The sequence below is a fragment of the Haliotis rufescens genome, unplaced genomic scaffold (assembly GCF_023055435.1).
Source record: "Haliotis rufescens isolate VD_foot unplaced genomic scaffold, xgHalRufe1.0.p SCAF_2, whole genome shotgun sequence".
Classification (NCBI taxonomy): domain Eukaryota; kingdom Metazoa; phylum Mollusca; class Gastropoda; order Lepetellida; family Haliotidae; genus Haliotis; species Haliotis rufescens.
In genome coordinates this window covers 23161003-23175123 of record NW_025963890.1, presented here as the reverse complement: position 1 = coordinate 23175123, position 14121 = coordinate 23161003, and the positions used below count along the sequence as shown (strand labels likewise).

Sequence of the window (14121 nt, the reverse complement as noted above, 5' to 3'; positions counted from 1 at the left end):
CCTTCTTCTTCGAGGCTGCTGGGCCAGAATAGCAATCTGCTGGTTCACGATGGCATGGTTCACGAGATTGTAAATCACTAGTAATATGGCAGCATGTCTATGGTTCATGGTGATACCCGTCTGCTGCCAAGCACAGAACTGAAGAGCGCGGCTGAACGCCACAGGTTTTTATAGGATCGGGCCCCTTTGCGGAGATCAGGTCGCAATCGGATTGCCTAGAGCGCTACTTGAGCTCTAACGGATCTTCATAGGTCGCACTCGATCGCTATCGGATCAGAGAAGAGCGCCATAGATCACAATGATCGCCATCGGATCGCCAATAGAGCGCCATTGGAGCGCACCATGATCACATCGGATCGCGAATGGAGCCGGAACTGATCGTGCAAGATCGCCACATTTTGGGGTGGTTGGGTGGCGATCAAGCGCCATCAAGTCGCTATCGGATCACATAGATCGCTATTGGATCGCTATCTGATCGCAATCGGATCACAAGTACCCCAAAATCGCCTCATTATATGGTGATCTATGGTGCTCCTTCAGATCGCGTAGATCACCGTGGATCGCCACCTAGTGGAATGGGGGTATGACATCATAGCACTGTATGACATCATCGATGGAATATCGCTGCTTATTAGAAATTAAAGGAAATGCGTAAATGTGCACTTTCGTAAAGATTTGCAAATAAAATACGATGCTCACATATTAATATTATCATGTTTTCCTATAAACATTTTATCATATGTAGTTAAAATATTTAAAATAAAATAATACAATTATTATTACTTTTTGTGAAACTGCTAACATAGTGAATAATCATAGTGAATGATTTGCTGATATGCCTCAGTGGTGTAAATTGTGTGTGATAGTAGACAAGTGCATTCATTGCAATAAAATGCACTCCAATCCCTTTCTTTTTTTCATTTAGACACTTAACTTATATTGTAAAGAATTTAGGAATACTTCTCTTAGAAAAAGTTAAATGATATGAACCATCAGACATCCTCAATTTCTTTTGCACTTTATGATCATCAGATTTCTCGTCCTGTTGTCTGAAACTGCCTACAACGATGTTCATATACATTGCACATCATTTTCAAATTATCTCCTTCTTACTTCCATGCTGGCATGCAGATCGCATGATAAATAAATACCATTTCTTTTTTTCTGTTCCACCGCATAAAGACATCATTTGAGCCATTACTGCAGTTACCCAAATGTCTTTTGGAGATTATTTTGAACTGTCCAAGTGATTTTATCTTCAGCTTTATCTGTTTTCAATTTGAATGACTGCTGTGATTACAGTGCAATATATTTGCACTAATCTCTTGTCAATTTCGGAAATGAACATTGTTATAAAGAGTAATGAGATACGGCTTTATCACCGGCATGTATTTCAGACTTGAAAAATATGCATTCGCTGACCAACAATGGAAACTTTGGCAACTATTTTGTGTAAATAAATGAAAGTGTTCATAGTTGCTTGGCTGTGACTTTGTTCTGTTTGTAGAATGGTTCATACATTCTGATAAATTAAATGTTCCATGGGTATTCTTCATTATAGACAAGGTTTTATTATAAAATAAGGTAATTTGACATTTGCCTCCTGTCATCAGATTACATTTTGCAGGCATCCTATTGTATGTCCCTTTCCACTTCCACATTGTTTTTTTGTATTTTATACATGTAGTGCACCCGGTAGCTTGCCATTTCAAGGAATAGCATGTCAGCAATTTGCTGGTCTTGGCCAGTGTTGGCGCTTGCAACCATCCTTACTGAATATTTTCAAAACTTTGGTAATAATATTTCACATGCCCATTGCTGGGTTTCCCAATGGTTATATTCCAGGGGATATTGCTAAAAGTGGTGTAAAATATACTCGTTATAGTTCACATATTAGGTAGAGAAGGTTGTGCATTGTGAGGAGAGGGGCAGCGGGGTAGTCCTGTGGTTAAAGCATTGACTGATCATGCTGAAGACCTGGTTTCAATTCCCTACAAGGGTGCAATGTGTGAAGCCCATTTCCAGTGTCCACTGGCTTGGTATGGTTGAAACATTGCTGACAGGAATTTCTGAGGTTGGTTAATAAAGAAAGTAAGATGTGACCACTTTATGGCTTAGCTGTATTAGTGTGATGGTGTACCCCAATAGTGGCCTTTGCTTATTGATTGCCTCCTTCATATCTTCTCTCTTTTTACGGATACTGTGAATACTGATATGATGCAGCAGGAAAACATTCAGTTTGTGTTATTCCCATGGTCCAGCACAGGGACCAGTCCATCCTATCACACAGCACAAAACAACCTGGTGCAGTCATTACCTTATACAATTGTTCAATGTCTTTGTTTTCATTCTTCTTCAAATTATGTGTATTTCTAATGTCTCTTTAAAAATGAAGTAACTTGTGCAAAAGCAGGCATCATGTTGTACACACTCTATCCAGGTGGAATTGTATGTGGCCTATAGTGAAATCCTGAAATATCATTGTTTGTAATATGTTGATAGCAAAATAGACCAAGCTCAATTAAGTGAGCTGAGAGCTGTAACTGTTAACTGAAAGGCTTTGCTAACCTTCCAAGACACTGTGCATATCCTTTTACCTACCTATCTACTAATGATTCTCCTGTTGTGATATTACTGAAATATTGCTAAAAGCGATGTAAAACCATACTCACTCACTAATGATTCTAATCAGATCCGCAATGGTCCTTAAAAGGTCATTGAAGACCTAATTGTCTCTCAGACAAAATATGACATACTAGCAGCAGTGGGATTTTTTCATGTCTGATTTTCCACTTTCAGATAAGGTAATTATGTTAAAGTGTATAAAAAATGCTCTTCAGAATACTCTTCGAAGTCTCAGACTGAAGAATCAGCATCATGCAGGTCTACATCTAAAGCGAATGAATTTGGATCTCTTGAAAGTTCAATTTATTTGGGTTTTCAAAGATAGATGATAAAATCATCAGACAACCTTATGCTATGGTGTGTCATCTGCCCATCTATTCTTTGTAAGATCCTTGCAAAAGATCCTCTTAAATAAAGAACCTCAACCTTCCCCATCAAGATATCATCAATGATGACCTTATGGTGTACGATCTTGATACAATCAAATGTCATTGTGGCTGCCATGGTAACAATGCTCAAAATGTTGGCCTCTGTGCTGTGATAAGCCTTTTGTCACAATTTAGCCACTTTTGGAGCAGTGAAGCTCAAATGGGAATCCCACTGATTGACTATACCTGAAAACTTACAGTTATAGCAACATATGTTACCATATTTTATATCTTCAGTGTTATTTTGTTTTTAGTGTATATTGGGATGTTTCTTACTTTTAAGTAATATCTTGTTTTCCAAAAAAAAATTCATGTCAGGGCATACATTAAAATAAACTGTTTCTCAAGTCTACTTCAGCACATTTTGAGCAATGCATTGGGTTAAACATTGAAAATCAAAATGGTTTAATATTGTTGTGATCAGTGAGACATTTTTACTTAGCATTTAAAATGGTGACTGGGAAATGTACTTGATCATTGGTTGATGGGGTTATTCAGCAGGTGAATCATTACAATGGTGCTTATTGTTTCAGGTGACGATCCTGCAGCTATATCTTCTTCAGGCACAGATGATGAAACCTCGAATGAAGGGGCTGCAGGTATGTTAACATGAAGTTAAGGTTGTCATGAAGATTTATTTCCATCCTGTGTGCCAGACAATGGTTGTTGGTTACCCAATAGGTGATCAAAGCTCTTGTTCGTCTAAGATCGAAGTGTGTGATTCCTCACATGTACTATTAGTGCAGTACATTGTAGCTGTTAACTTGAGAAGAGAGGTGTAAAACCCTGATCACTCAGTGTGTATGTTAGATGGGCAACGATACATCATCATATGGTACTGTCGAGTGTTGCAATATAAATCGCAATGCCAAGCATCAATATTTTGCAGAATAATTGGAGAGCCACGTATATATTTCCTGATCTGTTACTCATGTTGTCCCCCACTACACCTTCTTGTATCATCAATCCTGTCAGATGCTGTTGTCGTTGTCCTTCCAAAGGAAACTTAACGGCATTTAAATGGAGGCATTCTTCATGTGGAAGAGTGAACACATCAGTATGACACCCAATACTCAAGATCTTACTTAGAGTACTATAGCCATTACTCATTTCTTCTGTTCCCGATGTATAGAAAAGTGCCTCTAAAAACAATGTTAATTCTTGCGATACTCTACCTCTATTACGTCATTGCCATAAATCCTGTATTTTGGCTGCAATCACACCATACTAAACTTTCAGATTTTTCAACTGGGGTCCTCTTCACTGTCAACTATAGAAAATAGTTGTTCCTGCCATGGCACTTTAGCAGCTTACAGCTCTTCTGTGCGTGAAGATGGGAAAACCTCCCTTCTTTCCTGTGAGTGCTGGAGTCTACACGTCTCCGTATTTCTCAAGCACTTACCTGTAGTCACACCATTCTTATACTTTTAAGTATACCATATTTTCCTGAGTATAGTGCGCACCCAAGCATAATGCAAACCCCCTCTAGGGGATTCAGTATTTTGGAAAAAAGAGTATTATGTGCAGAAACAAATTACATCTTACGCCTTCAGCAAATTCAGGTAAACAAACGGGTGATAAGAAACTTGATCAATACAAATTTCAAATATGAGATAAAAAATCGCCAGACATGTTGATTTACCGTTTCAAAGTGTACGGTGTTTTGCTGTTCTGCAAGACATTGTTTTACATGCAGAGATTAAGATTACCATGTGTATTTTCTCATAAACTAAGCTGGAAACAGCAATCAGCTGTGCACGTTTTCTGATTTGGTTAATACTTACCCAATGATATAACTTTGAAGAATTTTGATGCAATGATCGGAAAAAATGTATTTGAAACTATTATTTTATCAGGAATAATTTATTCCAATATCATGTTATTTTAGTTGCAGCTTTTACTAAATATATTTAAAATAATAATAACCATAAGCATAGCACTTCTGTGCAGCTGATCACTATTCCCAGCATGGACTAATTTGACCAGTCACTGTCGAGGCGCCTGCGCTTATGATCGCGAGAACTATATATTGACATAGAATTGGCAAAATGCAAAAAAAATGACTTTTAACGAGTCAAAGTATGGCATTTATGATATATATATCCAACTTCTGTCAACTAAAGTTCATTTCAAGGTGTCAATAGTGGTTGCTGTAAATAACGGTGAGTTGTCCGATCTACCTATCACTTCACACACTATTTCGCTAAATTAATTTAAACAATATTGAAAGATGTGTGTTAAGTGCTCACAGTAATGTCTTTATGTTGGGGGAAAAAACATCAAAACTTATTATGGCTTGTATAATGTCCACCCCCTTCTACACAGCTTTGGTTTTTTGAGAAAAAAATGTCTGCACTATACTCAAGAAAATAGGGTAAGTTTCTTTCTTAATCCTACTAATGTATCAGTAGTTTTATGGACTTTGATTCCTAAGTATTAGTTGCATAAGTTTTATCTTTCGATCTCTCCACGATGGTATCCTCCCCTCCTCAGTCGACTTGTCACACTTAGAGTGTTGGAAGTGCAGAAAATCAACCTGTACAGAGGACAATCTCTCTCTCTCATGATGTCAGCCACTTACGGCCACCGGAAGTCCAGCCACCAACTGACCGTCCATCTCCAAACTGCCGTCAACTTTACCCTCACGGGTAGCAAGACCATTCATTTCCCTGCACGGCTCTACCAACCGTCTGACTAATCCAGAAGAGAAGCCATCTCATGGTTCTCTTATGGACTGCCCATTGTTAAGGAGTCAGGTTTACCACCATCCATCTTCTGTGTGGACGACATAGACTCTACGCTCTACGCACCGTATGGTGCCTTCACCTGCCACTTGTATTATCAACCAGTAACGGGACTAGCCACTAAGGACAGCACTGGGGACGGCATGATGTGGACAGATATTGCCAGAGTCATGGACACCATCAGACGATGACCAGCATGGGCATTATGTGGATCCGCTTATCTGCCTAGACTCTAACCATTTAGATGACCAGCATATAACGGCCTCCCACATCCCTTCTGAATCTGAACCGGAAGTTGAGGAAGTATGTCAGAATGTTAAAACTTCTCGACTGCGGGAATTTGGCATGCCTTTATCTTTTGTGGATTTACTGGACACTCTCTTCCATTAGATGCCAAGCTTAGCTCCCTGTACAGACCAATCTGTTCCATCACTAATGACATAATATGCAGGCTGTCACACCCCAGTAACATCCCACGTCCACCAGACTATTCCCATGGCCAAGTTATGTGCAAGGGATTATTGAATGTGCCTCAGACAATCTTCAAAAACTTCAACATGATGACAGACTGCCTCTCCCTAACTTGGAGAAAAAATTGTATCCGACACATGAGTCACCGTTCCCAGAGACTCTAGAATTGGACCATAATCTTTTTCAACCTTATCTCAACCTGCTAATAGTGTCAATGACCTATCCACTGCCAAAAAATACTCCATGGACATCGGCTCCTATATTAATTGGTTTGTTGCAGGAGTTCGTCATGCCATCCCTCCACCACTACCAGATTGTGACGAGGTCCCGGTGGACACCACCGTACCTATTCGGGTAGATCAAGTAGCACTTATCCACATGCTTTTAGATGCAATCGTCAAAATGCAGCAGGAACTTCTCAGTATGGAGGTATGGACATGTTCTCAATTTATTTGGCTACAACGCCAACAGCTCTCACCTCAAATCCAAGGCTGTATCTTCACAGGCCAAGAAGATGTTGATGAGTCAACCTATCATGTCCCCTGTGGTGTTTGACAATCAACTTGGGAAGATCATAGATGAGGTTAGACAAGATCACAGCAGAAAGTATCTACTATCAACCTCGCAGCCAGAGCTCATGATGCATCTGAAAGACCAAGAGATCATTCACGATATGCTCCCTTCCGTGAATCACCCTGGAAGAAGTATATCCATTCTGGCAAAGAATCAGAAAGGGCATTTATTCTCAAGTATTCCTAGTACCGAAGAAGAATACCACATAATTGAGAATGATCATCGACCTCAACATCCCGAACAAGGATTTTCTCATACCTCCTCCAAAATTCCAGATGGAATGTGTCTGGAAGCTAAGATCTCCTGTGTGTGAGGGAGATTTGGCCTTTAGCACAGATCCTTAAGACGCCTATCTCCTCATGCCGATTCATCCCTTATGTCAGAAATACCTTTGGTTTGCAGTGAATGGGCATTGCTATGAGTTCCAGGTCCTTCCCTTCAGAATCTCGATTGCTCCATGGCCGTTCAGTGATCAGCTGTGCCCATCTCCATTTTAATCAGCTTACATGGATACCTGGATGATTTTCTGGCGGCAAAACAAGACAGTTCTCGAAAGTTGACTGAGAATGGATACATATATCATAAATGCCATACTTTGACTTGTTAAAAGTAATATTTGTTGTATTTTGATGATTCTATGTCAACATGTTGTTCTCGCGATCATGAGCGATAAATACAATTTAAACGGTAAATCAACATGTCAGGTGATTTTTTATCTCAAATTTCAAATTTGTACTGACCAAGTTTCTTATCACCCGTTCGTTTACTGGAATTCGCTGAAGGGGTTCGGTGTAATTTTTTTCTGCGCATAATATTCTAAATATATATATATTTTTTTCAAAATACTGAATCCGCTAGAGGGGGATGTGCTTTATACTTGGGTGCGCACTATACTCAAGAAAATACGGTATCTCCAAACCGGACATTTCTGAGACACCTATGACTTGTCTGGGATTTCCCATTCACCCTTCCAAATCAGAGCTCATCCCTGTCCAGGATCTGAATTACATTGGAGCCTGATTTCTTCTTCAAAAGGACTTACTCTGCTCTCCAGAAGATCGCTTTACATCCCTAAATCTCATAATCGACAATGCACTGACATTACGACTCGTACGATCAGTTGGTGGATGTCCCTCCTCAGAAGATTAACATCTCTCCTGGACCTGACCTGGCATGTCATGACGGGTATCTTTCTCACCTTTTCCCCGCCAAAACATCATCCGTTTACAGACGCCCCAGACTTGGACTGGGGAGCGCATCTGGCAGATCTCCAGATACAGGACTCATGGAAGGAGCTTGAGAAGGATCTCCATATCAACTGCAGGGGGATGAGGGCTATATTCTATGCATTCCAGAATTGTAAAGATTTCCTCACCAACTCCTCAGTTCTTATCGCCACAGACAACACCACAGTAGTTGCATATATACAGAAACAGGGAGGAACCAAGTCCAGTTCTCAGATGATGGAAACCTCGCTTTTATTTGACCTTGCGAAATCTAATTCGAATTGCCCCAATCTGGCCCAAAACACCTTGGTTTCCCAGACTCCTTGCCCTACTAATGGAAGATCCTCTCCCAATACCGGTTAATACTGATCTTCTGCGCCAACCTAGATCGGACCTTGTCTACGAGAATCTTCCCAACCTAAATCTCCCTGCCTGGGAGCTAAAAGAATGCAGGCCTCCGGATTCTCTGAATCTGCCTCTAGAGGGGTGACTAAATAGATGGGATGAGTTTATCCAGTGGCGACAATGATCTGAATTAGGAAATGTTGCCATTACTATCCCTATGGTTGCCGACTTCATCCTACCTCTTCGCCAGGATAACTAGTTTCGTCACGGGACGATCGAGGGATATCTATCTGCTCTTCATTCAGTTATCTAAACAAAACAGCCTTTTAATCGGCAGTCATTCTATCTTAAAGAGACTCATGCATTTGTTCCTTCCCGAAAAGGAACCTGTGAGAGGTTTTATCGGCTCTTCTAACAGATTCCTTTGAACCACTCGCTTCTGCTACATTACTCAAAAAACAAAAAAGCAGTCTTCCTATTAGCCATGGCGACTGCTGCTAGGGTTTCTAAGCTACAAGCACTAGATAACATGAGTCTCACTCATACCACCAACTGGTCTTCCATCACCTTGTTCTCTCCCGGAATTCGTAGCTAAGAACCAAGATGCTATGATAGGCCCCTTGAGTCACAGACAGTACACCATTACTAGGACCTATAGTGGATCTTCCCGACTTTCTTCTGCACCCCACAAGAACTCTCGGGTTCTATCTAGCTGCTATTGATCCCCATTGCTGACGTCAGAAAGATTATTTATATTTTGTAAGACTCATTCCGACTAAGGCCACAGTAGCAGGATGGCATAAGGCCACCATAGCCTAAACTTATCATCAGGCCCAGGACTCACCTTCTCTCTTAAGATAATCTTCTGCCCATGAAATCAGAGCTCTAGTAACAAGTATTGCCTCATGGACTTCATTTTCCCCTTGGAACAATTGATTTCAAGCTGTTAAGGGGATTTACTCATTAGGTCCTTTTGTCACAGCACAGGTGATTATTAATCAGTAGTTTTTTCTCCCTTCTACGGGAAGAAAAGAGAGGGTTGGGTGGGGTGGTGAGGAATTTTCACCTACAGCTTCAGAAGGTGAGTACACCTTTCTTCCACAGAGGATAGATCCTTAGAGAGACCATTTATCATGTTGAATCAACTGGATGACCAGAAGTGACGTCACAATCAGAAGAGAAATGAGACTGGAACTGATGTCATAACCAGAAGTGATGTCATAAATGATGTCATATGGACCGGAAATGAGGTCAAAAGGAAGAGAATGATTTCTTTTGATCAGAAGTGACGTCAAAGGAACTAGAAGTCATGTCATAATCAGGAAATGATGTCATTTAGACCAGAAGTGACGTCCGAAACCAGTAGAACAGACTGAAAGTAAGTATATAAAATTATGATATCCAAGTACAGGGATAATCATAAATAGGGATATCAGCAATGTAATGGTAGTTCTAAAGAAGGTATCACATATTGACTGATTATTCCTCTTCACGATTTTAAAGTCCTCTGGAAATGGTTCAAAGCATTACATCTCTGGGGATTGGAGACAACAAACAAACAACATCAGAAGTACTCCCTCCCACCTCCCCAATGTTTGGAAAGAAGTGAGGTTTTCCCACCTTCAGGCACAGAAGAGCTGTATGTTGCGAAAAGAGCTATCATCGGGAAAACTATTTTCTATAGTTGACAGTGAAGAGGACCCCAGTTGAAAATCTGAAAGTTTAGTATGGTGTGATAGCAGCCAAAATACAGGATTTATGGCAATGACGTATAATTATAAAGAATGGTAACTATTGTTTAATGTTTACTTGAAAGAAGCATATGAATATACACAAATTGACAGACTGATTGATGTTGTATCAAAATAGTATGTATGGGCAGTACTGGGAAGAACATGAAATCTTTCATTTGTAGCTCACCTGAACATAAGGTTCATATAAACTTAAGGTATATCGCATTATCTGCCAATTGTAACTCTTTATATTTCCTGAACGCTTTTGTGTTCTAGTGGTAGAGCATCTGTCGGGTTCAATACCAGGCCATCACATACCAGAGGATGTCCAAAGATGGTATTTGTTGTTACCTTGTCTGGCACTCTGTGCTAGGGGGCTAAAACAAGGACTGGTCGTCTCGGAGTATAATGTGTCAATGTGTCTGAGTGGGGTATTCATGTTAAACTGTGGTATGGTATCTAAGTGGGCTAGTCCTGATCTCTCTCTCTCTCTCTCTCTCTCTCTCTCTCTCTCTCTCTCTCTCTCTCTCTCTCTCTCTCTCTCTCTCTCACACACACACACACACACACACACACACACACACACACACACACACACACACACACACACACTGAGCATGCACATCACTAAATAAGTGCAATAATCTTGGACACGACATTAAACCCCATTCCCCGCCTTTATATTTCCTTCATCTTGTCAGAAACCGCAAGGCCCAAATGATACCGATACCTTAGTTACCACTTCTGAAAGTATGTGCATCAAATTGTTCTTATATAGTATGCACTCCACCAGATGTGCGTCATATGATATCTTTAACCTGCTACCATATTATTTATGATGATCCATGACAAAATTGAAAAAAAAGAAATTGTCTAGGATGCCAGGACATTTTCTTTAGGCAGACCATTACTGTTATACTGTAGGGTACCGATGGCACCAGTAGGTGGTATGTCAGGAGTGTCATGTGACCCCTACATAGTGCAGCTCTTTATGTGTTTTTCTATCAGGACCACTGTCTCAGAAAACAATGGTATGTTGTAATCAGTCACTCATGAGCATTCTGTAATCAGGACTGCAGAGTATGTATTTGAGGGGCCCAAAGATTTAAAGTTAATTTAACAAACTGCAGTCTACTGAATGAGGGGAATGAGAGATTAAATCCTTTCTTCTCCACTGAAAGGATAAACAGCTCGAAATAATTAGAGACTGGCCCAGGGAAAGTTTCTATAATTTTCCTGAGTGTGCCCTGAAGCTAATAATCACGATATTACCTTGGACTTTCAGAACTAAACACAATGCAATGACACAATTTCACTATCACAAACTCTTTTTGGATCAAATATGATATGTAACATGCTAGGGTCATGAGACATTGATAGGGATAGAACTTGAAAGCCAATCTGAGGCGGTGGATCAAACCAAACCTGTATGTGTGTACTGTCTTTGTGTCAAGCTGATTGCCGCCAGGGATGATATTCCTTGTTCCCAAGATATTGCAGTAGCATAAGCTGCAGACATATTTGTCCAATGTTCGGGCATGTGACTACAGGCAAAAAGACAATGCCATTTAATATAGATTCCAGGGGTCAAATTCATTTTAGGCATTGCGTACCCTATTGTTGAATTAATGCTGTCTTTGATTTTACACTGCTTTGTAATTTGATTTTTATCTGCTGAGAGTTTTCCAGCCTGTGGCACGAGGCACGTTTTTAATTGTGGTTGCAAAGTAATGAAATAATACAAGCCCTGTTTTTACTGTGTTTCTAATTCGTTTAATTGCTTCCTTCTGCAGGCCATGTTTGTTTTTTGTTTTTCAATTTCTTAAATTGAATTGAATATGATTTTAATGTTTGTCTTGAAGCTATAATGACTCATGAATAATATTTCATTTCCGATATTTGTAAAGTTAATGTGGGATAGAACGAGACTTAGTCATCAATTTTGAAGAGTTGAAATGTAATTTTCAGTGATTTTCAAGAGGGAAATTGAAAAAAGGAAAATTAACTGCAAAATGAAACAGTTTGAAGAAGGGTTTAAATTGTTCATCTTCACAGTTTTAGATTGTAAAAGGTTTCTATAATCATCTTTACATCGCTTTTGAGATATTTTCTGCCACTTGTATTTAATTTTGTGTGACAAGGAGATAGAATAATGTTATTTCAAATCTGAGATGAAATTAGTTCGAAGCTAATACAAAATTTCAAGAGAAGATAGAATAGAAAGCACATAATCTAATGCTGACTTTTGTTATCAGTCTAGTTTATTAGATTCTCTCAATCCTATGTTCCAGTTTTTTTGCTCTGTATTTTCCTTCGAATTGAAATAGAACTGAATGACATCTCATGTTTTTAGCCTGTGATACAGCTTATAACAAAAAATATGCATTACCACAGTTTAAATTTCAATGTCTATGAATGAGAATGAGAACTGTTAGGTTATTTTTACATTTAGCATATAAAGTGATCTGTAAATAGGAATGACAGATATGTGATTTGACAAGTCTGTGTTCATTTACATTAATTTAAGTTCCGAACTAGAGCTGTGAGCCAGTTGTCCACGAACAGGTGATGATCGTTGCTGGTAACAGCTGCATTGCCAACACATCAAAACAGGATCTGCTACGTGTAATGGAGACAGTTTGCAATAATGAAAAGTTTGAATTTACTTTCAAATGAATCATATGATTGAGTTGAGTGCTATCGGAACATTATCATTGTATGGATGACACAAAATGTTACCTGTTCGGGTGTTGAAACCTACTTTCATAGTGTTGCTTTAGCTGTTAGGTGAAGGTGGCAAATACAGGGATGGACAACATGTCATGAAATAATTGAAAGGTTCCGCTTTTCAACAGGAACTTATACTGCCGTGTCTAAAGCTGTTGCACAACACATGACTGATAGTGTTGTTTTTTATGGACAATTTGCCTGAAACTATGATTTGTTTGAAATCTGTGTTCATTACTTTCCCCCGGATCAATCTTGTAGCTCACCTTATCCTTCCACAGCTGTTACCAGTCACCCGAGTTGTTTCCACTGATAATTGCAATTTGTCTAATGTATAGTTTGTCTGTTGGCCATATAACACATGTAGATTGATGACTGTACATTTCACTTTGTGTTGTCTTTATTTATGGCTGTGGTTCAGTTTAGGCATGATCCATGAGGGCTTGAAGTGTGGGACATAGGATTGCGTGTTTTCCAGCTATACATCTTGCATGGGGGCTGAATTGTAAGAAACACATGGCAAGTTTCAAATCATGACCCTTGTTTTCTGCAATTTAGACACTGTGCATGTTCTTTTTATTGTATGACATATGTGTCAAGTATGTCATTTTTGGATTTTTTGCAGAGAATACATTACATGGAGTAATGTAGTAAGTGTTTGATATTACAGTCATCAGTATTCCAGCAATATCATAGCGGACTGAAAATTATTGAGTCTGATCTATGCCATCAGGGCACAGTGACATGAAATCAGCAAATCACAGAACCTCATTTTCTTGGCTCTTATTAGACAAACATATGGTCCCTGAAATAAACTAATATATTAAATATACATTTTGCTATGAGGTAAACCTCCAGTCTATTAATATCTGGAGCTGAGAATGAGATGAGTAAAGGTTGATTGAGTGCAGAAGAGGGTGACAGACGGATTGAGGTGAATGTTTTAAATATATTTTCTGGGGTGTGTTAGTATAGGCTCCTAAATGGGGACCTATTCTGATCCACAATCACAATGTTCCACTGTGGCAAAAGGGGGCATTAGTGGGCTGGAGTGGACTAAGGTGCAGCAACTTGCTGTGCAGAGTTGTGTCCCTTAGCTGTTCATGGTTTCCAGTTTCAGATTCTCTCCAATTATGATAACTGGTTTGTCAGTACCTGTTTTTTTTACCAAAAATGGAAAACATTTGTTATCTCCATCACCTTTCTTCACAGTAAGTTGACATGTCATAATATGATCCAAACACTGTGC

General features: G+C 39.4%; 1 protein-coding gene across 8 annotated transcripts in view; it reads left to right on the top strand.

The window, feature by feature from the left end:
• The window catches only part of LOC124146210 (caspase activity and apoptosis inhibitor 1-like), a 228174-nt gene that overhangs the window by 146909 nt on the left and 67144 nt on the right, over nt 1-14121 (top strand). For all 8 annotated transcript variants that reach the window (XM_046516394.2, XM_048399761.1, XM_046516393.2 and 5 more), the window contains one exon: nt 3587-3652. In XM_046516394.2, coding sequence (XP_046372350.1) covers nt 3587-3652 — 66 coding nt within the window. The remainder of the gene's footprint in view (nt 1-3586; nt 3653-14121) is intronic.